At 33.8% G+C, this 24,461-nt stretch overlaps 1 protein-coding gene and 1 non-coding gene across 5 annotated transcripts in view; one reads left to right on the top strand and one right to left on the bottom strand.

Annotated features, from left to right (window-relative positions):
• The window catches only part of ATF7IP (activating transcription factor 7 interacting protein), a 124,788-nt gene that overhangs the window by 14,175 nt on the left and 86,152 nt on the right, over positions 1–24,461 (top strand). The window contains exon 1 of one of the 4 annotated variants that reach the window (XM_086714019.1): positions 1,363–3,146. The exons of 1 other annotated variant lie outside the window; for it this stretch is intronic. In XM_086714019.1, the coding sequence (XP_086570145.1) occupies positions 3,130–3,146 (17 nt within the window). In that variant the 5' untranslated portion in view covers positions 1,363–3,129. Of the gene's footprint in view, positions 1–1,362; positions 3,147–9,586; positions 11,722–24,461 lie in introns of those variants that run through there. 2 more of the 4 variants (XM_086714018.1, XM_086714021.1) reach the window with 2 other exon arrangements.
• Positions 18,024–18,141, bottom strand: LOC112868041 (small nucleolar RNA SNORA40). Its single transcript, XR_003224236.1, has one exon. It is a non-coding gene; the product is annotated as a small nucleolar RNA SNORA40 (small nucleolar RNA).

Raw genomic sequence — 24,461 nt, 5'->3', positions numbered from 1 at the left:
GGACTTATCCTATTTAAAGCAAATTTCTTATATGACATAAAAGTCAAGCTGTATTCTTAGTAAAATTTGAAAACGTAAAAGTAAATAATATACCTATGTTCCATAATTTTCTATAGGCTTTTTTCATAGTTCAACTATTCTGAGCACATAGTAGATCCTATAAAAACACTAAAAACTGGACAATGCTCTACAAAAGGTATTTTTTCTATGTTGGTTTTTAAGTACAGAGGAGTTTTAGGACAGGGCTAAAAACTTGTTGACTCATTAGTTGACTTCTTTTTCCTAGAAAGTAAGAGTTGAGCTCCTGAAAATGAAAGTTTTAAAGATTTAGAATTTTCTGAGATTTTTATAGTAGAAATGAAAACACTGGGAATTAACTTAAGCTCAATATCCGTCTATTGAACAAATACTGTGTTTCACACTGTGGAAGTGAATGGGAAATGACATAAGATGTAATTTCTGTCCTTTAGGAACTCATTATAAAGATATAAGCAATGAAATGTGATAAGTGTAATGATGGTATGCACAAAAGATCTTGAGAGAGAAATTACAGCTGGCTTGGGGGATGGGTATTGTAAGGGGAAAAGAGAGTAAGTAAAAGATTGTTACTGATGAGATAATTTAGGTTGAATCATGAGTAAGATTTATTGGGTGAACTAGGGTAGTTTCTTTAGGATAGAGTGAAACATATGGGCAGTGGCACCAGTTATCTGAATAACAGTGTAAGTATTTTTCTTTTCTGAACTATTTTCATGATGTGTAGAAACAGAACCAATGTGGGAAGAAATGGGTGATGGAAGCTCCATGGGCTCAGACTGGGTGTAGTCTAGGATGGATTTCAGCTCTTAGCACTTTTGTGAAGTTACTTAATCTTTGAGCCTGTTGTTTTCAGTCATGAGTTGGAAGTAACATAACCTCATAGGATTAGTGTGAGAATTAATTGAAATGATGCATGTAAAACTCATCTGAAGATTTGATCTATATTAATGTACTTCCCTACTCCTTTGTTTTCTAAAGTCTCATGTGTGAAGTAGATAATCAGTATATTTATTGTTTTTTTTTTTTTTTTTTTAATGTGCCTTGGGATAATAGAGAAAATCTAGTACATTGGTAGTTAAATGATTGTATTGGCTGGAGGAGGATTGGTACAATGAGGGAATGTAGATTATGTCTTTTATTTTGAAGTCTAAATTGGGTGAAAAGGAGTTGTTATAGCTAATAGTAATAGCCAGCAACTTAGCTTGCTTCAAAAAGCTTAGACTGAGAAAAAAGTAGTCAGGATTTACATTGGAAAAGTATTTGGCAAGACCGGGGAGGCTTGGGGAGGAGGGGATGGGACAGGGTACATTTGAGGGTGTGTTACATAATTTAAATTTTTGTAGAACAGACTTCCAAAAGAATCTGCTTCCTGAATATCAGAAGTTGCTCATTCAGCAGCTTTAAAAATTTTGGCTATTTGTCTTGACATTAACCTTAGTCACATTTTAGTGCCACAGTAATGTCTATCCTGTTTGAATCTTTCACAGTTTACCAATCTCTTGATTTTAGCAACTAGATTTGAGCCATCCTCAGAGAATATTATTATTATTATTATTTTTTTGAAGAATTAATCTGGCTTGGTTAAATGTAACCTTTTTTCCCCAATGTACTATTTGAAGCAGTTTTTACGTACATCGTCCAATTTGACTAATGGAGAATAAGTAGGGATCTTTTAAAAAGCTGAATAGTTTTGTTTCATTTTTAAACTTTTGTTATGGGAAGATTTAAATATATACAGAAATAAAATGAAATAATCAACTCCATGTGCCCATCACTCAGCTTGAACAATCATCAACTTATGGGGCCAATCGCCTTTTGAATATATCCCTTCCACCTCCCTGCACCCTTAATGAATTTTAATAAATACCTACATCTAGTGGTGGATAGACACAAGATCACATAGGGCAGCTAGATTTTAAGAAGCTTAACCAAGGAAAAGAGAAGGAAAAGGTGGATTTCCTAGATGATGTGAGCTATCTATCAAGCACACAGGTTCCTTCTGTGCTCTTGTCCTTCACTTCTCTTGATGGGTAGGTTACTGCCAAGACAGATTTGTTGGGATCTCGCTCAAATTTGTCTTGTTTATATATCCACTTTCCGACTGAATTTTACCCTTTTGTTTTCCCAGTTTTCTTTTTTTCCTCCAGGGGTGTCTACATTCTTTATTTTTATTTGTTTTTCACCCATATTAAAATGTTGGGAGGTCTGTGGCAGGGCATGAAATTTAATTTACCCTGGGACCAAACACTCACCTGGAAATGTCTTTGTGGCCATCTGGACTACAAAAGAGAAGAAATTGTTTTTATCTTTATAGCTGATGACTCAAAATAAGCTTTGTTGTCATTGTAGCTCTAATGACTCTAGTCTCTTCCCAGCGATTACTTAAAATTATTGTCAAGATTCAAAAATTTGACTGCAAGCTTTAACCATTCTGCTAGATTTGAGTACTTTGGGGCTTAGATTCTGTGGGGAAAAAGAGAATAATTAGCCTTCTATAAGTGGAAATTGGCTATCAGGATTTAAACAACTTAATTTTCCAGAAATTTTAAAAATTGGCACTCTTTTTGTGATAAAAGTACTATAAAAGACAAAAAAAAAAAAAAAGGGCCTTGAGCAGACTTTTTTTTTCTGGACTGAAATGGAGGCTTTCTTTCAAGCGAATTCCCTGATGTTTGCTGTGTGTGATTTGGCTCTATCTCTGTAACTGCTAATATGTGGCATGGACTTCAAGCTGTCTGGGATCTGGATGTGCCCAAAGTCTGTATTGCAAGTCGGGGTGGATTCGCAGGCATTGTGTTACAAAACTGGCTTGCTGCCTTCTCTGTTTTCTGTGTCCTAAGCAGCTGCATTGTTTGTTGCAGTATATGCATTAGCTGTTGTCTGTGTTCAGTTTCTTGCAGGCTGAAAAAGTGGGAGGGGCTTTCTTTGATACATAGCTGAGTTTTCACTGTGTGAGTTCTTGAGTGCACATTGCAGCCATCTTAATTACACTTTAGTGCAACTGAGACAGTGCAGCTGTCTCAAAATGGCTGCTGACCTAGTCTTTGTAGCTGCTTAGGCAGCAACTATGCCAGTGAGGAGACTTGGCACATGCATCAGGACCAGAGGTAAGAACCAATTACTCTTTATCTTTGAACATTTTAATTAAAAAATACTTGAATTTTACTGAGTTTATATAGCAAGGTGAACTTGGAGCTTGCTAAGAAGTTGAAATGTTTGCTTTAAGCCTCTTTTATGGAAACAGTACATAGGATGGTGAGGTCAAAGGTTAAATTCCTGTAATTTCTCACCATCTTCTGTTCTGTCATTGCCAGAACATTAGATCACCACAGTAGTGCTTTTCTGGCCCTAATTAACTTAGTATTCTTTTTGTGTTAGATATTTTAGTTTGCTTGATATTTTTTTGTAAAAATTAAAAACAATATATTTTCTGAATAGATTTTTTTTTTTTTGGAAAGAAGCCATAAATAAGCCTTGTTTTACATGAAGAGTGAGATTTTTCTCTCTCTGTGTGTGTGTGTGTGTGTGTGTGTGTGTGTGTGTGTTGGAGCTTTTGTTTGGTAGCTTTCTGAGAAGAATGTTAATTCTCTGAATATAAGTCATAGTTACAGAAAGAAAAAAAAATTTAGCACTGTTAGACTTTTTTTGTATAGTGCGTTCCAATTTTTTCTCATTATGCTGCCTCCTCTGGGTCATTCAATTCTTTCATATTTTTAATGGTGATAACTTTTTATGCTAACTACTTTTTGCTTAAATTGTCATTCAGATTCAGATTTTGAGTTTAGAAACAAGTTCACATCTAGCTCTGGATACCCCCTTTTTTTCCCTAGCTAATGTGTTCTGATACAACAGAGCTGAAAGAAATACTCAGTTGTTTTAGTTAATTGATATTAATTGCTGATGTCCACATTAGCCTTAGTTTAAACCTGTGGTATTGTTAAAAATAATATAATTCAATGATTTTGTAAATTTAGTTTCACAGTTTGCAAAAAGCTTTCTTAACATTCTTCTGAAGTAGAAATGTTTATTGAGATATGATAAGTTCATAGAGATCCAGAGAGTATGAAGTTTTTATTCATATATTTCAGACAGCAGAACTGTTACACTTTAAGTTCTAATGTTTAAATTGTGGTAGTTACTAAAATTTTTTTATAGATGGTATAATACATTTCTCTAATTTTGTTTAGAGTATTATGAATATATCCCTGACTAATATGACATAGAACAGTAAGTTTTGAACTTTCTAGATAGAGCAACTTTTCAAAAACAGCAACTTTTTGCACATTAAATTCTCATGAAAGACCCCTGTATTTAAAAGGGATACATATGGTGTTTTATTGTTTTGTATTTATTTTATAATTTAAATTTATAGCATTTATTTATTGTAAGTTTATTTAATAAAATGAGAGCAATTAGGCTGTTATGATGAAAACAAAAGTTTGAAACCAGATGATATATGACAATTATAATCTATTAATGTTAGGATCTAGGTTGCTTCTTTATAGAACTCCAGGTGCTAGGGACTGTAGGATTCAGTATACTAGAACATATGTTCTTTATGTTTTTTTCTTTTTCTTAATTTCATAAAGGTAGAGTATAAGATCTATATTTGCACAGTTTAACAGTTTGGAATTGCTGCCTTGCCACAAAATTATGTTTATATTTGTTCTACTGTTGTTTTTTTTTTAAAAGAAAATAATTGCTTTTCCTAACTTAATCATTGCCCATTTATACAGTGGCTTAAAGTATATTTGGGATCACTCCGTTTCATTAACAGCTTTAACATATTTGTTTCACTTCCATTAGCTTATTATTTTGTGAAGTTGTTAGGACTCTTTTATGTGATGTGGTGGATTCTTATAATTGGAACATTACTTTATGTAAGTACAGTCATATGAGCTTGCCCCCCAAAGAGAGGAAGAACAAATTCAGTGTGTGAGAGAGATTTTATCCATCATGCTTTTCAGTAAGGTTTTGCCCTAGAGTGAGTATGACACAAGAAGTGAATGTGTGATGCCCTTAATCATTGTTATTATTTTTATGCTTCTCATAGAATGAACAGCTCACTGTATATCAAATATTTCATACAGTCCAAGCCAGTTACTCAGTTTGTTCTTGTTTATTGCTAGAGAAAAACTTGTGAGGCTGAAATTATTGACCGACTGATGTTGATCTTCAGGGTGGGACCTTGGGGGAAATTTCACTTGTCCACTCTTTTTGCCTTCTATTGTGGATTATACAATTTATCTCTACTCTCTGCAAGATGACTCCATTGATTATTACTTGTACATGGGGAAACAGGAACACTGTGGTTACTTGGGATATTCCTAATTCTTTCCCTGCCATGTTGCATTTTTGCAACGATAAGCATAAACTAGACCTCAATGGGATTATTACTTTTGGGATTGGTGACAGTTTTCAAATTGTCTGTGCTGAATTCCAGGTTAGCTATTAGGTGAATAACTGAAGGCATAATAAATCTGGGAGCTGGGTAATTAAGGTTTTGTGTTATTATTTTGTCACTTCTTAGCTCCCTATTTGTTTATCCTTTTTCCTAAGCCATTTCATTAGTATAAGCCTTTAAGGAAAATGTTGATGTAGTGGAAAGAACATGGATGAAGAGTTCAAACCTAAATTTGAGTTGTTTTTACTACTTTCTTCTTATATTGGTCAAGTCACTCCATTTTTTTTAAGTTTTTTTTTTTTTTTTTTAATGTTTGTTTATTTCTGAGACAGAGAGAGACAGAACATGAGTGGGGGGGAGGGGAAGAGAGAGAGGGAAACAGAATCAGAAGCAGGCTCCAGGCTCTGAGCTGTCAGCACAGAGCCCGATGCGGGACTCGAACTCACAAACCGTGAGATCATGACCTGAGCTGAAGTCTGTTGCTCAAACGACTGAGCCACGCAGGCGCCCCAACTCATTCCATTTTCTGACTGTTGTTTCCTCATCTGTAAAATGGGAAAAAATTCTTATCTATTTGGCAAGGATAGGCTAAGAATTAGTTTATATAATGTTTCTGAAGAGTACCATAAAATACTTTACAAGTATCCAGCATGCTAATTTTCCAGTAATATTTGAATGCTTTCTACTTTATTTGCTTCTCAGATGTCCTGTACTTTATTAAATGTGATTGGATCAAGGAATGTGGCATGTTTAAACCATATGGGAAATTTCTCATATAGCTCATACTCAGAAGCAAGAAGTGCTGACTAATATTAGTACATCCAAGGTCTCCTGGGTGGCTCAGTTGGTAGGGCATCCAACTTCGGCTCAGGTCATGATCTCATGGTTCATGGGTTCGAGCCCCACGTTGGATCTGTGCTGACAGCTCAGAGCCTGGAGCCTGCTTCGGATTCTGTGTCTCCCCCTCTCTCTGCCCCTCCCCTGCTCATGCTTTGTCTCTCTCTGTCTCTCAAAATTAATAAATGTAAAAAAAAAAAGTTTTTAATATTAGTACATCCGCATCCACTTGGTAATATGTTGTATTCGTGTTTCTACTACTGGTCCTATTCTGTTACATAAATTAGCCACCTTTTGCTGTATGTGGATAGTGCCAGGTATGTTTATTAAGTAAAGCCAATGTAGAATGTTGACATTACAGAATTAGGGGAGTAAGTGGGAGAAATGTTTCAATTCTAGTCCGGCTGAATCCAAATATACCCTGAGAAAATAATTTCTCTGAAGAGATGATTTGAATTCAGGGCCTAGAATTTTCTGTGTTTCAGTATACGTGAGGATCTTAACAGTAGAGTTTTCTTTCAGTAGCCACAAATTGGCAGCTGACAGACTTTATTCTTTAGCCGCTGTCCTACTTGTCCAGTCGTTAAAACTGTCAGATTTTACGCAAAAATCTGGATGTCTCCTCTCTGAAAAATGGGCACTGCTAACAATGTATTTCTGCTTTAGAAAAATAATCTACAGTGGAGTAGCCACTGTCCCTTCAGATAGGGACTATATAGTTCACATTTGGTCCTATTCACTAATTACATTACCTGCTGGGCCCCTGTAAACTCCTTTTAAATCCCTATCCTAGTTATTTGACAGGTTGTTGACAGCCTTTTATATTTAGTATATAGCTTTTAACCTAGAAGAAATTAAACATAAGTAAAATCTAGCCCGCATTACTTGGTAGGAGAGACCACATATGTGAAGACAGTTTACTCGTTAGAAGGTGTGGCACGTTTGCTAATCTTCAGCCTTGTCCTGATTTCTGTATTAGAGTACGGTGGTGCTGACTGAAGAGATCCAGGGACATTAGCAAAAAGTGACAATAGAAAGAAAGTGAAGAGATTAAAGAAATACTGATTAGAAACAGGAGTACCTTGAGATCTTTTAGTGTGATAATAAGTCCTCTTTTCTTTAAATTTATCATTTTGATGTTTTTAATGATATTAAAAAAGAAAAAGTTAAGATATATATTCAAGATATACAGTTTACTGACCAGGTAAATAAAATACATTTTATAAAAGATTTTTGTTTAAATTGTTGAGTTGAAAAATCTTAGCACTTAAAATGAGAAAGTTGCTAGTAGAAAGCTTTCTTAACTGCACTAGACTAATTTTAGGGCCATCGTAGACTTATTTTTGTTAAAAGTTTGCTTCTGTTTATATAACATTCACTGTCTCAACTATTTTGAGACTATATTAATGATCCAGAAAACATGGTTGTTTATGATCATGATTTGATGTGTTTTTGAATTTCACATTTTCCAGAGTGAAAGCCAACTTATTAACATTCATGTAATATCATCATATTGCTAACTCTAGGGAAATGTTACTCTTTTCTGGAAAATGGCTTTAAGTTAGAGAGGAAACTTTAGTGGAAATTACAAAAGCATTTAACTTGCACAGGAAACATTTATTCTCCTGCTTTCCTAACTCTTCACACTTCAAAAAGAGATAGTGATTTGGGAGAACGCTTAAAGTCTGTTCAAATAAGGGATTTTTTTTTTTTTTAATCTCTCAGGTTAGAACTTCCACAGAGTTCTCTATTAGTAATTTGTAACCGTCTGTTCTTAGTCATTAATGTGTGCATATGGAAATGATGAAAACATGTTACTGATTCAGTGAATCCTTTGAGTTTAATGAAAGGAGGGACTTTAATACCATGTTTGAGGAGTGGCTTCTGCATCTGCCAAAGGACTTCTACCCTCCTTGTAGTAAACCAGGTGCTACTTACTCAGGAGTCATGTGACCTGTTGTTTTCCTTTGCTGACAAAGAAGTATCCTGGCATGCATAGTGGAAGCTATTAGTATGGAAGTCAAGAAATGATTATTTTTGTCTGGTACTGCCATTAATTGTATAGTTTTGGATAAATTACTTATGCTCTTATACCATTCTGCAACCATGAAATGAGAGAGGTAGTTGGATTTGGATTAGATAAGGAGTCAGGGAAGAACACAGACTTTGTGATCAGAGTGAAAGTGAACTCATTTTCTTTCACTGACTAGTTAGAAGTTTATATGAGAAATATATATATAATGCTCAAAGTATAATGTCTACCATAAGTGCTCAATAAGTCTTATGCATTATTTTTTATGGGATGAAGCTAGTTGCTTATTTTCAGACTTTAGTTTTCTTATCTTTAAAATGGGAATAAAGTCTCTACCGTACAGAGTTGATACTGGGATTTAAATGAGCATAGTATATATAAAGTACATAGTGCAGTGTGGGATACAAATTATTAGTAAATATTGGTTACTTTTTCTTCACAAGGTTCCCTCTGGCACATTTGTTTTTGTTTTGTTTTTGTTTTAGTTTTTCAAACATTATGTAATTGGAGAGAAATCTGGACTACCTGGATACTTTAGAAAATGATCTTTAGGGTAAGGGGTTGTTAGGGGTCTGGCTGATTTACAGTAAAAATGCCAGAAAGTAAGGTGTTTAAATCTCAAAGAGAGGACTTTAAAGAGCTCATAGAGGACACAGTAAGAATTCTTATTTGTGCTAAGGAAGCATGATAGAGTGAAAACAAAAATGGATTGTGAATTGATCAGTTGATTCAACAAATTTCACAAGTATTTATTATGTACCTGTTATTTGCCAGGCACTGTTTTGATGTCTGGCATACAAGATCCCTGGCCTCAAGGAATTTACATTGGGGCAGGAGAAATGGGAAGATAGACACTAAATATGAGTAGGTGAAAGTACCAAGGGATTGAGAATCCTGGGGGTAAGATAGAATAGGTAGTGAATAGCTAGGTGAACGCTGCCAAAATGTGCTCTGTGAACCAGTTCAAGGTCAGTTCAGATTAGTTTTTGTGTGTTCTGGTCTTCCATGAGATTAGAGCTGAAGTTATGAGTGTCTAGAAATTTTTATATCAATCTGATAAAGTAATGTTATGTCACTTGTGTCAAATAATAAAAATAATTGAGGCATATATTTTATATACCTCCTCTTTATTTCACTTTTCAAGTAATTTATTTTCATTGTATTTACAAAAGTATTGATCTTTGATGGATTGGAAATAAAACATTAGTTATTTATCATTATTAATTTGCAAAGCACTGAGCTAGAATAATAACTGACATTATTGGTTCTTTACTAAGCAGGTTGTAGAGAATTTAACTTCTTATGATTAATTCACTGTTAGGTGATTGTTTAACTTAATCAGCTTTAAAAAAATAGTTGTTAATTACGTTATATTTTATGCTGGTCTAAATGATTTTAGGTTCTTTGATTTTCAAGTACTTTTATTTAAAGAGTTTGATGCATAAAGTAGGAAGAGAGAAGGACGACACATCTAACAAAATTAAAACTGGAAGGAATACAATACTTGGATGGTTTCCAATTCTGAGATTTTATGATCAGTGGCCAAATGTTCCTTACACAGTGTATATTATGTGGAATCATACCATATTATTTATATTTATTTGCCCCTGTTTCTCCTCCTGCTGCTGGTGGAGCACAGATTCTGAAAAGAGAATATTTGAGAAACTCTATTATTGCTTATCAAAGAAAACCTAGATATTTAGGATTAGAAGTCTACTAATTCCTGTTGATGTATGATAACTTTATCTTTCCCCTAATTTAGAGCCCCATTGTCTTTATTGTGTAATATAGTTTAAGAACACAGTTTTAAAACAGCTGAAAATAAGATTAAAAAATAAACATATTTTGGATAACCCCTGGTTAGCATATTAAGTACTTCTTTTCATTTTATTATCATTTTAGATATGCACTAACCTAGTTTCCAGACTTATTTGAAAATGAAATTTAATATATTTATACCCACTAAAATAAGTGGAAAGATAGAAGTGAAGATATCGAATTATTTATTAGTAGATCATAAGGTAATTATTGAAAAAAATTTAAACAAAGGACTTCGTAGACAGTGACTCAACTCTTGCTCAGTCATATCTGGCCAGTAAAACCAGCACAAGAATGATTTAGGTTAAACAAGAATGTGCCACTGAAAAAATATGTTCTTGTGTAGATATTTGTAATTTACCATGTCTGAGTTTATAAAAAAACTTTAGTAATATTAACTAGTGGTAAATATGTGTAACAGTGGTACTTGAAGACGCATTAAGTCTTATTATTTGGTGAAATGTAAAGCAGTGTGGTTCTAAGAACAAATGTATTTAATGATCATTTACTATTTAAGCTATTAGTTAAAATTTGAAAGTTGGCTGTGGAGTAGGATGAGGACAGCTTTTAGCTAATGTGAATTATAATTTGTATTTTTAATGATTGTTAAAAATAGCAATTCTTTGATTTATGTAATCATATTGATCTATACCACAGAAAAACTAAGGCTTTTGGATATCTCTGGGTGTTAGAAATATTTTTGGCATGGTGGAAGTAGAATTTCAGTTACATAAGAATTGTAAGTTGATTTTCTCTTATTACCTGGATTTGAATCATATTGATAAATACATAACTAGATATATTCTAGAACCAGTCAGTGCTTGTTGGGGAACGAATGGGGGAGGGTTTACTCAGCAGTATTCTCCTTTAGTTTGGTCATGAAATGAGGACTGCTTTATGTAAATTGTTCTTACTGGTGCCAGCTAGCTGTAACTGCAGTCTGGCTGTGCTAGGGCAGCAAATAATATGTGTCATGGATTTTCTGTTTGGAATGTATAAGAATTCAGCCTTTTGGACTGAAAGAACAGAGTTGATGCTTTAGAATAAGAGTACTGAGACCTCCACAACTGACAATATGTGGAATTACGAGAAGCTATAAGCCTTTAAAGCTTATAGTTCTGCTTTTATAGCTTTATGCCTATTGATACTATTGGGTAATATGTGGGAGGTACTTAACTGCACACAGTTGCTGCAGTCCTAATAGTTGGCAGAATAGAAAGCAGTACAAAAGAATTCTGATTCTAGGCATCTTCACTTGCAACAGTCCTTTGGAAGATGTACTTTGTGTGTTCTGTGAGCTTCATTGGCATACTGTCTGACGTTTTTTGGCTTTTGTGGTTAATGGGATGTTTGCTGCACAAACTATACAACAGATGTGAACCACTGTTTGAAAGGAATTTTAATATGTAGCCAATCTACTGTATGCCTGTTTTTTTTTTTAATTTTTTATGAATATGAACCAAGCAAGGAATTTAGGCTTAAGAAGGCTGTTCTAGAAGTCTGCATTAGCTTTTAATGTTTATACAAATGAACTAAGTAGCAGTGGTTCACAGAAGAGGAAGCCCTTTTCACAGTATCAAGCTACCCACAGGTAAGAGATTAAGGTCCTTTCTTTGTGACCACCCCCACTTCCCACCCTTGACCCCTCAGGCCTTATGTCTATCTCTCTCTCACCTTTGGGAAGTTTTTCTGTTTGGTTTTAATTTTAATCATACCAAGGTTAGTAGATTGTTTAATGTAAATTTCTCAGGAGATTTAGAATACCATATTTGGATTTGGTCTTTTAAAAAATGATTTTCACTTTTTATAATTTTCCTCAGGTTTGTATTGAAATGAACTAACGGGCTTCATATATGAACATTACTCATGCATACAATATGTTCATATTACATAGAAATCAGTTTTAGACCTCTTTTCATTATAGTCTTGTTACTGTGTTTTCAGTTGTAGTGACACCAACTGGTATACACAGAGAAATGACATTTTATGACCTTACTAACTATAAAGTTTTAGTGTAAATGTACCACTTTGAATTCATCATCAAAATCTGACTGCTTCTGTTTTCACAAATGGTTCATTGACATACATTAGACAGTGTGTATTTATGAACATAACATGGTCAAGTTTTCTAGTTCTACCTTTATCCTTTCCATTTCCACATACTTAAATTTATCACCATTTTAACAAAGTGAATTTAAGACTGAAACTAAAATGAATGTATTAGAAGTTTTATTTTAATATGTTTTAAGTTAGATGAAGGGTCGCAAGAAGCAATTATTATCATTTATTATATTATTTTTTGTATGCTTGAAAAATTGCATACAGAAAACCGTAATCTAATTTAAATAAAAATAAGGAACTATACAACATAAAGAATATATAACCATACTATAAAGGCATAAAGATTTATGTTTATAAAGAAATGCAAGTATGTGTGTCTGCTAATATCAGTATGGCCAATGATAAAATGTATTACTGATTGATATATTTGGGGCGATGAGGGTGAGTAGGTGACACAGCAATGGGTGATAATGAGGCTAGTTTAGAGAAGTAAGGGAGGAAAGGGATGGTATTAGGCAGTTGTTTGCTCTTTGCCTTCCTCTCTAGAAGTTGAACAGCAGGATCTTTCTGCAACCTAGAAGTGTTAGTTTTAGATGGGGCTTCGAGCTCTCTAGACTCTCTGAAAGGCCATTGGTCATTTATTACTACATAGTCGGGTACTTAAAAGCTAGAGGCCAGCTAGAGTGTGGATGAAAGCCACACACTCATGCATCAGGGGGACAACCTGTTTCTTTTTGTCTTTTGACAGTGTTGCTTAGGTTTTGTTTGTGGGTATGTGTTTCATCTCAGTAAACAGCTTCACTAGGATTAGAGAAATGGTTATAGTAGAAAGGTACCAATTTTGCTTTATGTGCTGCAGGTTATTGGATTGGGAGAAGGGCTTGCTTCTCTTGTGGAGAACACACATCTCTGAAACATTTGGGAAGTTTTGACACTTCTCTAGAGCAATTAATTGGGAAAATGTTAGATTAGGAGAATAGTCGAGGCCGACTGAGGGGGTTTTATTTATAGGTAAAGAGGCAAGGGAATTAGACCAAAACAGAGGAATTTATTGAATGCAGTTCAATAAATATTCAGTTGGGGGTCATAGCAAAGTACATGGAAGAGTATTTTCTATATAGACAAATAACCCTAAAGAGAAGCATGTAAGACAGTAATAAATGTCTTGAGGATAAAGATGTGTAATCTTTGAGACTATTGGAGTTGAGTGTGAATGATTCAAAAGTCTGGGATAAACTTTGAGTTTTTAGTTTTTGTGTTCCTCTTAGGTAACAAAATTTATTAGCAAACAATGTAGAATACTAAAATCTTGGAAGTGGAATAGACCTAAGTGATCAAGTAACATCACACTTCTCACAGGAATCTTCTGTTTATTATTTCTGACAAGTAATTATCTAGTTTCTGCTTCAACATTTCTAATGACAGGAGGGAGAGTCTCTAATTTCATAAGGCAATTCCTTTTTTTGGGGGGAGTCATCTGAACAAATCAACATTTGTTGATTTTGAGGTGGTATTGGCCTTTCATTTTTTTGTTTCTGTGCCCGTCTATTTGTCCGTCTGTCTGTCTGTCTGTCTGTCTGCCTGCCTACCTGCCCGTTTCTCTCTGTATTTCTTTTACATGATAGATCCAGTGCTATTTAAAGAAAGTCATTAGAATTCACCTGTGTTTTCTAGGCTAGATATCCTCTATTTTCCCAACTACTCCTCATACAACACGTTGTTCTAGGTCATTCTTTGGCCTGATCATCCTGTTTTGTCCTACTGTTTTTTGAGTCCCTCTTTATCTGGGACACTCAGAAATAAATGTAATAGTAAAAAATGTCTCTCTTCCCTTAGTGTGCTTCGGGTCTGCAGTTTAACTTTGTTTTGACATTTCTGGCAGCCACCTAGCACTGATGAAATTTATTGATAAGTTGCATAAGTTCAAATCCCTTAGTATTTTTCACACATACCTTTGACAACCTTTCATATACCTGGATATTTGAACCATTGTTTCAATGTATTGTAATGCTTTATATTTGTAGTTACATGTTTTCTTATAATTTCTTATATTGTTTATTATATTTTATTTTGATATTCCTTGATATATTTTCCACTTTTTAATAGTTTTTTTCAAAGAACTGGCTGTTGGTTTTATGGATGGTTGCTGTTTTATTGAGTTTTCTCTCATAATTTTCTGTTTTTATTGTAATACCTTTCCTCCTTTACTAACATTTTTGAGTTTGTGGGGTTTTTTTATTAATATGTGCATTTAAGGCTGTCATTTCCTTAATGATTTCCTCCTTAATCCAAAAGAGTTTTTACTCTTTTAAATTTATAAGGAGATCCTTTTCCTCTCATTTCATTGTTGCTCATCTAACTTTGTTATCTTATGGCCAAAGAATGTGGCCTTGTGTGATTTTTTTTTGTCTTTGAATTTATTAATATTTCCTTGTCACTGCATATGTGATCAATATTGTGTGTCAGATGTATGTGTTCATGGAAAATGCATGTTCTAGGTTTGATGGACATACAGTTCTATCTTTCTATTTTTTTAGCATGTTGATTAAGAAATGCATTGTTTATACTGCTTTCATTTTCTTCATCTGTAGATTGGTGTGTTTAGCCCTGATTGTGGATGTATTAATTTCTTCCTGACTTTTTTTAATCCTGTTTTTGCTTTATATGATTTGAAGTGATACAATTTAGTAGATTGTACCTTTTATTTATAGGAAATATATTTTTTTTGTCCAATTACATGATTTTCTATTTGAATTCCTTTTTTCATGTTAAATAGTGTATTGTTTTTCTGTCCTTTAAATTTTTAACCTTTCTGTGCTATTTTGTTATGGGGTGTGTCTCTTGTTTTATAATGCATATCTGATATTTTTGTCACTTTACCCAGTTTGAAACCTGATACTTTTTTTAGGCTGACAATTTTATTTTTGCCCTACATTTCACAACCCATATATCTGTTAACTCCCATCTTATGGTTATCTGAGATTTTAATTCCAGAATATTTATTTTGAAGGTGATGGATCTTCAATTTCAGCCAGCCCATGAGTTTTACTTGTTTTTTGGAGCATTGATGTTTCCTTTTGGAGCATTCCTCCAATTTCTTAGGGTCTTTTGCTGTCTTGTATCTGTACTATATCTTTGTGTAATTATTTTAGCAAGCGTCTGTTTCTTCAGTCTTTGCTCAGAAATAACATCTTTATTTCTCTATCCTGTTGATTGCTAGTTTTTCTGGCAGTAGAATTTGAGGCTAAAAATAACTTTTCCCCTGAACTTTGAGGATATTCTCTTGTTTATTTTAGCATTCAGTATTGTTGATGACAAGTCTGATGTCAGTTTAATTCTTTTTCCTTTGTGGTTAAATGATTTTTTTACTCTAAGTTATTAGTATTTCTTCATTGGTTTTCTGAAATCTTAACCCAGTATGTCTAGGTGTTAGTTTTTTTTGCTTGTTTAATTTAGTCTGTTTTTGTAATTAGTAGCCCTGTTCTAGGGAAAAAGTATATATATATTTTTAAATTTAACTCTGAATTGGTTTTTCTTATTTTCTTTTCTTCTCAGTTCTTATTTTCCTAAAACTCATCTTCAGGGAAAGTTGTTGCTTCCGGGTGTGTTCTCCATCTCTCTTAGCTTTTCTGTTTTCCTTTGTATAGTATTTTGAGAGAGCATTTGGTTTTGATTAACTGTGTCTCACTTCAGCTGTGTCCATGAAGCTCATGATTTGAATTTCTAATATTTAAAATTAATTTCCTTTTATGTCAACTTGGGTACAGTACGCTTTCAGGATATTTAATGTACTATTTTGGAATGTTTTCTGTTCATTCTGGCAATTAACTAGTTTTTGCTTGTGGGGTTTGGCACCTATTTGTGATTATATTCATTTTTGTATCTGAGATTTACTGTTTTATTTTGCATCAGTGCCGAATCAAGTGATTGTGAGGGGTTGGGAAGTGATACTTGTACTTGCTGCTCATGGGAAATGCTGGGAATTTATCTTTTGGATATTAGCCTCCCTTCTCTGTCTCTTCTGGGGTTTAATGTCTGGGTGGGTCAACTAATCACATTTTTAAATGCCACTGCTGCCCTGGCTTATCATTAGCGTGGAAGAGATGGGGAAAAGTGGAGCTAGTTTAACCGTTAACATACAGATTGCATGAATGTGTTTTCATTATGAAAATTGGAACTGGCACATCTACGTGAAACTCTGTATTTCTGTTCTCTTGTCTTTCTCCGTGTGAACTGCTATAAACTAGTTTGGCATTTATTCTTCCAGACTTTAAAATATCGCCTGCATTCCTATATAAATATTTAGAAATATGTTTTTTTTGTGTTTTAACACAATGACATATAAAACCTGGAAAATATTGACTACTTACATACCTAAGTACTTTCTATTTTATTATCCCATTTAACCCCTGTAACATTTTTAGGAGGAGAGGCGTCATTAACCATTTCAGTTTCATAGTTGAGGATACTGAGGAAAAGAGGGGATATATTATCTTGAACAGGTAACTTAGCTAGGAAACAATAGTACCAGTATTCAAAAAGGTATGTCTGACTCCAGCTTTTGCAGCACAAAAGTACTAAGAATTCTGCAGCTGCTTTGTGGTACACTTTATATTCATGCCCATGAAAGAAATCTACCACATTCTTCTTAACCTTTTTCGTGTTCTTAGTGTGGATGCTCCACAGCATTTTTTTTAAACCTATTTTCTTAGTGATGGGTGTTATATTTGTTTGTATTTAAGAAAATTTTTTTTTAACGTTTATTTATTTTTGAGACCGAGAAAGAGCATGAACGGAGGAGGGTCAGAGAGAGGGAGACACAGAATCTGAAGCAGGCTCCAGGCTCTGAGCTGTCAGCACAGAGCCCGACGCGGGGCTCGAACTCACGGACTGTGAGATCATGACCTGAGCTGAAGTCAGATGCTTAACCGACTTAGCCACCCATGCGCCCGTTTGTGTGTTCGTTTTTTTTTTTTTTTTTTTTTTAATTTAAATTCTGTAAATTCCTTTACTTAAGGAATTTCACTTGTGATTCCTTCCAGTGTCAGGCACCTAAGTTCCTCCAGTGTCTGAATTATCATCTTCAAATTGTCTTTTTAAAAAGAACTTTTTCGGGGCGCCTGGGTGGCACAGTCGGTTAAGCGTCCGACTTCAGCCAGGTCACGATCTCGCGGTCCGTGAGTTCGAGCCCTGCGTCAGGCTCTGGGCTGATGGCTCAGAGCCTGGAGCCTGTTTCTGATTCTGTGTCTCCCTCTCTCTCTGCCCCTCCCCCGTTCATGCTCTGTCTCTCTCTGTCCCAAAAATAAACGTTGAAAAAAAAAATTAAAAAAAAAAAAAAAGAACTTTTTGTTCTATGAACAGTCGTTGTTGTCATTTTGTCTACAATTCTTTTGGTTGGGCTTCTTCGATCTCCCCCTGAATATGGACATACTTCAAAAATTCCCCACTTGTAATTTTTGGGATCCAGCTTCTTTAAGCAATTTTACTTTAGGGCCTCATTTAGGGTCAGAGTAGATGGATCTGCCTGGTTCTCCATTTCAGACACCCTCTAAACATGAATAAGTTCAAATCGTGTTCACCACTGAACTATCACACCCTAAAATTGTACAGATTATTAGGATACACCAATACTTTTAAACCCACACATTGTATTCTCAAATGAAAACACCTAAAAAAAGAAGGCATCTTTGTTTCAAGTCAACATTAATATTAGAATACTAATTCAGTATGGCTGAGATTTCCCTTCTATCATATGGTTTTAGTAATTCTGTAGTCCTGGAACCAACCTTCATGTTTATCAATACCCTCATTACTTTTATCTTTTTTAGGTATCATGTTCCTTCTTACCTGTATCAAAACTCATAGTTGAATAATGAGTTCTGGATTGCAAGAGAGAATTTATTTTTGTCTAAGTCTAAATCTCTGTCCACAAACTAAACAAAAACAATTTGTATTTTTGCTATTTTGGTTCACTAGTAGGTATCATGATAACATTCCTTTTTAAAATATTTTAGTTTATCTTAAGATAGGTTTCTCAAAATATCTCTGGTGTGTCAAAATGATGCATAGTTCTTGCCTATTTGCCTTTAAAAATGGTTATGACAATGATGTCCTCTACCAGCCGTGTATTGAGACTACTCACTGCTGTATATTATTGCTAAATATAGTTGCCAATCAGATGTGTAAAAATGTGTTTTCTTTTGTTTAGTGTTTCTGTGATTATTAAGTTTAACTTTTTTCTTATGTTTGGTTTTTTATGTATTGCCTGTTTATGATTTTTAATTTTTATTTTGAATTGTCCTTTTTATTCAGTAATAGGTGTTCTTTTTTATTCTGGATACTAATTCCATATCTTTGTGCTTTTTAGTTTTCAAGTATTTCTCAGAATTTGTGGTTACTTGTAGTGCTTTCTGTGCCTTTGAAAATTTTTGTGATTTTGTATCTAGTTTGTTTGCTATTGTACTGATATGCTCAACTGCTATTTTTTTTTCTTCAAAATTTTAAAATTTACATTCTAGTTAGCTGACATACAGTGCAATATTGGTTTCAGGAGTAGAATTCAGTGGTTCATCACTTACTCAACTGCTATTTTGATCCATTTTCAACCATTTATTTCAAAGTCTATTCATTTCCCTGTTAATTTCTGATGTTGTCTCTATCAGATATTTTATTGCTTGTGTCTGTCTTCTAGATAATTTATTGCACTCACCTTTTAATACTTACGATAATAATTACTGCTTTGTCATATGCTCTCACATCTGAGAAGGCAAGCATCATTTTTTCTTTTGACTTTCAGTTTTTTTCCTGTTTTGCCTTTTTTTTTTGCAGATTAATTTCACAAGGTTGTTGTGCTATAAAAGTAACTAGATGGCATTTTAGCTAGAATTACTTCTAGTAAGTTTTATCCAGGAATAATTGATATTTTTCTACAAGTCTTATATCCAATGTAGCTCTAATATTTCATGTATTTTCTACCTCTGTGGATTTTTTCACATATGTCATTGTTTCTGGATACCTTTTTCTTGTGATTCTGAAATAAATGTTTTCTTCATTGTATCTTCTGTGTGTTCTTACTAACTTTGGTGTGATTTCTAGAACAGTATTAAGTGTGTTATCACACTTTGTTTTTGCCTTGAATGGAAATACCTGTGGTGTTTTACCGCTAAATATAAAGTTTCAAGTAGCCTTTATGAATGTAAGGAGCAGTCTTTATGTCCTTAATTTTTATTTTTATCAGTGAATGGGTGTTGAAACATATTAAGTGACATTTCATTATCTGTTGAAAAATGATAGTTAATTTTTGTAGCCATTTTGGGTTGTGAATAAATTTTTAAATATGCTTAATTTTTTAATTATTAGAGGTGCTTAAAATTGGAAAACCGTGAAGTTTGGGGCAATAAAAATTATCTCTTAGCAGTTAACCAGGCATATGAGGATAAAAGAATTTGATGAAATAGTATAGTTTCTTATCTCCTGGCCTTAAAGACCCAACATAGAAAGTCTCAGTCATGTCCCATAGACTGTTCTTCTAGTTTCTCCCAGGAATGTTCTTTACACAATATATTTATTTATTAGGTCATTTGTTACACCATCAAGAGTGACATGGCTAATCATATTTCTTCTGTTCTCTAGTAGAATAACTTCAGAGTCTTTGTTTCAACATGAGAAAGATTAAAAAAAAATTGAGGAGAGAATTATAGTAAATATTTGGAAATGCCAAAATGAAGTCCCTGATCTGAGTTTGTGAATCTTTTAAAAGAGCTTTGTGATTTACTCTATTTATTATTGTATTTCTTTGGAAATTTTCTTTCTTTTTCTTTCCTTCTTCATTTTGTAAATTCTGGAGGCTCTAGGCTCTGATAAATATTTTCATATGGCAGAGGGCCAGATTTCAATAGCTCTGAACTCAGTATGTTCCTGTTGCTTAGCAACTACTTGTGAAGTCTTGTGGATGTAACTGAATTATAAATAGGGTTATGAGCAGAAGTGCAATTGCAATTGAAATTGTAAAGAAAGGCATACTCTTTCTGTTTCCCAGCTGAAATTTGAGTGATTCTTTATGCAGAGTCAGTTTTTAGAAATCTGGTTTATAAAAATTAGGAGTACTAACCCTATCAGGAAGACTTAATAAGGGCTGTGTAGAGGTCTTGTTTATAATGACACATTTGAAATCATGTTTTTGATTATTAAGAATAAACAGTCTGTTTTGGAGAGATGACAGTTAATGGAAAGTAGAGAACTTTTAGTTTTCATGGGCATTCATGTAGAAAGATATCCATGCATTATATTACTGCCTGTATATCTCTTCCACATTTATATTAGAATCTACATGCAGTAACACTTTAATCTATGCTATGTTTTTGTACTTTTTTTTTTTAAATTTTTTTTTCAACGTTTTTTATTTATTTTTGGGACAGAGAGAGACAGAGCATGAACGGGGGAGGGGCAGAGAGAGAGGGAGACACAGAATCGGAAACAGGCTCCAGGCTCTGAGCCATCAGCCCAGAGCCTGACGCGGGGCTCGAACTCACGGACCGCGAGATCGTGACCTGGCTGAAGTCGGACGCTTAACCGACTGCGCCACCCAGGTGCCCCTGATTTTTAAAATCAGGGGTTTTTTAAAATCACATTGATTTTAAAAATCACAGGTGATTTTTAAAATCACATTGTTCTTTAGAGTATTTTAAAATCGTCCTATAATAGTGACCACTTAGGCATTTGATAAAGATTGAATACATGAAAAAAACCAATGTATTTTCATTTTTTCTCAGCAGAACAGTGCATTTTGGAGTGCAATTTATCACAATTTTATTTAAGAATCAAAACTTAAAGGATTCTGGGGCACCTGGGTGGCTCAGTTGGTTAAGCCTCTGACTTGGGCTCAGGTCATGATCTATTGGTTTATTGGGTTTGAGCCCCGCATTGGGCTCTGTGCTAACAGCTCAGAGCCTGGAGCTGCTTTGAATTCTGATTCTGTGTCTCCCTCTCTCTCTGCCCCTCCTCCCGCTCCCGCTCTGTCTCTCCCTCTCTCTTGAAAATAAACATTTAAAAAAAAAAAAACCTTAAAGGATCTTTTCAGGTCTCCTAATTTAATTTCTATTTATTCTAGATAGAAAACTTTAGAACTAAAGATTTTATTAAATGATATACCTAAGCCAATAGCCCCCTGCATATCTGCATTGTGTTTTTCTGCATCAGTCTCTTAATTGATGCATATCTACCAGCTCTTTTTTTTGCACTCATATTTCATTTAGTTTGCACAAAATTTAATTGTATTCTATAGCTTATAATAAAAACATACAGCAGAATACAGTAACAAGCACAACCAATATGAACGGGTTTAGATGAGAGCAGAATAACATAAGATCTCAGTGTATTTGTGGTTACCAGTCAGTATGTTTATTGAATGGGTAGAGAACATTGGTTCATTTATTATGATGGTTAGAAAGAGAGTGGTTAAGAGAGTTTCCGAAGTATAGTGTTATTTGGTCAGATCTCTGCCGATGTTTTTTAGGTTTGAAATGATGAAACACAGTGATAATTCATGGCTTTAGATGAAGGAACTGTTGATAGGAACTGTTGATTAGGAACTGTTGATAATAGCTTCTGACAGCCTAACCTGTGAAAGGAAGCTTCTTAGGAATATTTGCCAGAAACAAGTAGATTGTATTTTTATGCATTACTAATGAGAAAAATTTTAGAATGGGAATGTAATTTTTCTTTGCTCCCTAGGGGTGTTGGCCCATTCTGACTTGTATGCCCGGGAGAGATCTTGCCATCAAAAGCATAACTTTTTTCTGAAGTTTTAACTGAAGAACAATCAATTTATGAAGATACAGATTTGCTATTTTTCCAATCAGATGAAAAGTTGTGGTAAATATAATTTTAATTAGATCTGCAAGGAGGGATAACATACCAACAATGTTGCTTTGCTATAGAAAAGGAAAAATAATACATACAAAGAAGAATTTGAGTTTGCTCCAGGATATGAAAGAAGATTAGGGTCTTTCCTTTAGTTATGTTTGTTATTAAAGCAACACTTTTGTACACATAGGCGAGGGCCCCAGAACATCTGGCTCTCAGCTGACATTTTAAACTCCTGTGAGTTCTTGAGAGAGAGGGCCAGCAGAGGGGGAATAGAATGGAGAAATGAAAGGTAAAGTTTCTGGCACTGTCTAAACTCCTCCAAGGCATTTTAGTTGTTGTACTAATTAACACTGAGGTGTCATTGGTTATTTAGTGCCCCCCCCACCCCTCAAATTCAGATTAGTATGTGATGTGTGACTGCTGTCGAATACTGTTATGCAAACATCATGCTTTCTCTGTTCTCTTGAAATAAAACTGGGTAGTATAAAAACATTTTTTTCAAAAAAGTATAGCTGCTTTAAATAATATTTAAGCAAATAGGAAGTGCTGAGGTTTATATTTAAAATGATACTTGACTTATGTATCTAGAATTATAAAATAATTTTTTCCACTTGGAACACCTTGTGATCAAAGTTTGACCCATTTTTATGTTCTCCCTCACTAATTGTAACTCATGTTAACTCCTATTGCTTTCCTTTGTGCTGAGGATTATAGTTTATTTGTTTCAGATAAAGTAAACAAGATCTATGTACATAAAAGATGTGAATACAGTTGTAGTTAGATTTTGGATATCCAAGTCACGTATGAGTACAACAGTAAGAAAAATAAATAAGATAGTAAGCTTAGTTACTTTTCATTCAGACCAGTGTTTAAAATAATACTATTTATATTTTAAAAGCTTGGTTATACTTAATTTTAAAATCTAGCTATCTTTAACTGTTTACATTAAAAGGCTATATTACTCAATTTGCTCATTTGATTTTATATTGTGCATATTTTTCCATCCTTCACTGGAGCTCTTTTTTGTTACTTAAAACTGTTTTATGTTCCTGTGTTTTAAAGGCATTGTTTCTAAGCCTTATTTATGATTAAAATAGCCCTTTACATATAATTTTCATAACCAAATTTTTAGTATAGTATAAACTAAATTTTCTGGTATCGAATGTATGAATTCACTTTACATTTTGGCTAACAGATAATCACCAAAGAAAATATTTAAAAATTAACTTGCCATTTCATTAAAATACTTTGGTGGAAGATTTGATGTAAGAAATGCATAGAACAAGTACTTTGATAAGTAGCAGTTGTTTTAACATGACTGTTTAACCAGCCTTTTATTTCAGCAGGTGTAATTTAATTTCTTGAAATTAAAATTTTTTTCTTCTTTTCCTTTTTTCTGCCCCTCCTCCCTTTATGACTGGTTAGTTCTTACTAGCCCACAGTCTTTGTAGTTACTACATTAGATTGCACATTTTTTTGGTGATCTTTAGGAATTAAAACATACTACAAAGTAAATTTGTAAAGTACAAAGAAACATGTATATTAGGCATTATTACATTGGAAAGTTAGAATGATGAAATAGGTTTTGTTATCTGGATAACGATAAGAAATGTTAGGCATTGTCAACTTTAGCATTATCCCACTTTAGGCAGAATTGAAAAGTCAAAAATAGCAGTATTATACAGATTATAATTTTACATGTTAATTTAGCTTCCACTTGACATGAACAGTTAGATAATTTGTTTTCCTCACCAATAAATTAATTGAGAAAAACAATTGTTGAATACCTACTGTATGAAAGCTACTACTGTATGTTAGAACAAGTTTGTATTAAAGAATAAGGCATAATCCCCACTCTGTTTAGAGATCTGCTTTGATAAGTTATTTAATCTTTTGTGATTTTAATAAACAGTAAACAATCTTTTATCTGTAACTCAGATTCCCAAATAATTGCAGGGGAAAAGTGCTAGAAAAAAAATGCAGTGCTGTTCAGACTTTGAGAGATTTTATAGGGCCTCGAATGTTTTAGAGCTGTGATTAAAATGCTGCATCATTCTCCTGAAGAAAAACGCTTAAACATGTATGTGTACCACACACACACACACACGCACACACACACACAGCTATATATAAATAAGGTAATATGAACAATGACATATAACTTGAAAGTGGCCCATTTATTGAGCTTTATGTTCATTTTTCTTTAATTGCCATCTAGTAAGAAAAGATGCCAAGTTAGTATTTTAGATGATGAAATGCAAGGCACGTCTTTTCCCCCAAGAAAATAAAGTTTTTGCTGGTAGTTTTACTCTTATATTCACATCTATTCTGGGATTTATACTAGTGTATTCTTTCTATTTTTAGACTGTTGCCAGGCAGATTTAAAATTTCTCCTTTTATGGT

The sequence above is a fragment of the Puma concolor genome, chromosome B4, assembly GCF_028749965.1.
Source record: "Puma concolor isolate L17-30 chromosome B4, mPumCon1.1.hap2, whole genome shotgun sequence".
NCBI lineage: Eukaryota > Metazoa > Chordata > Mammalia > Carnivora > Felidae > Puma > Puma concolor.
This window is presented reverse-complemented; position numbering and strand designations above follow the sequence as displayed.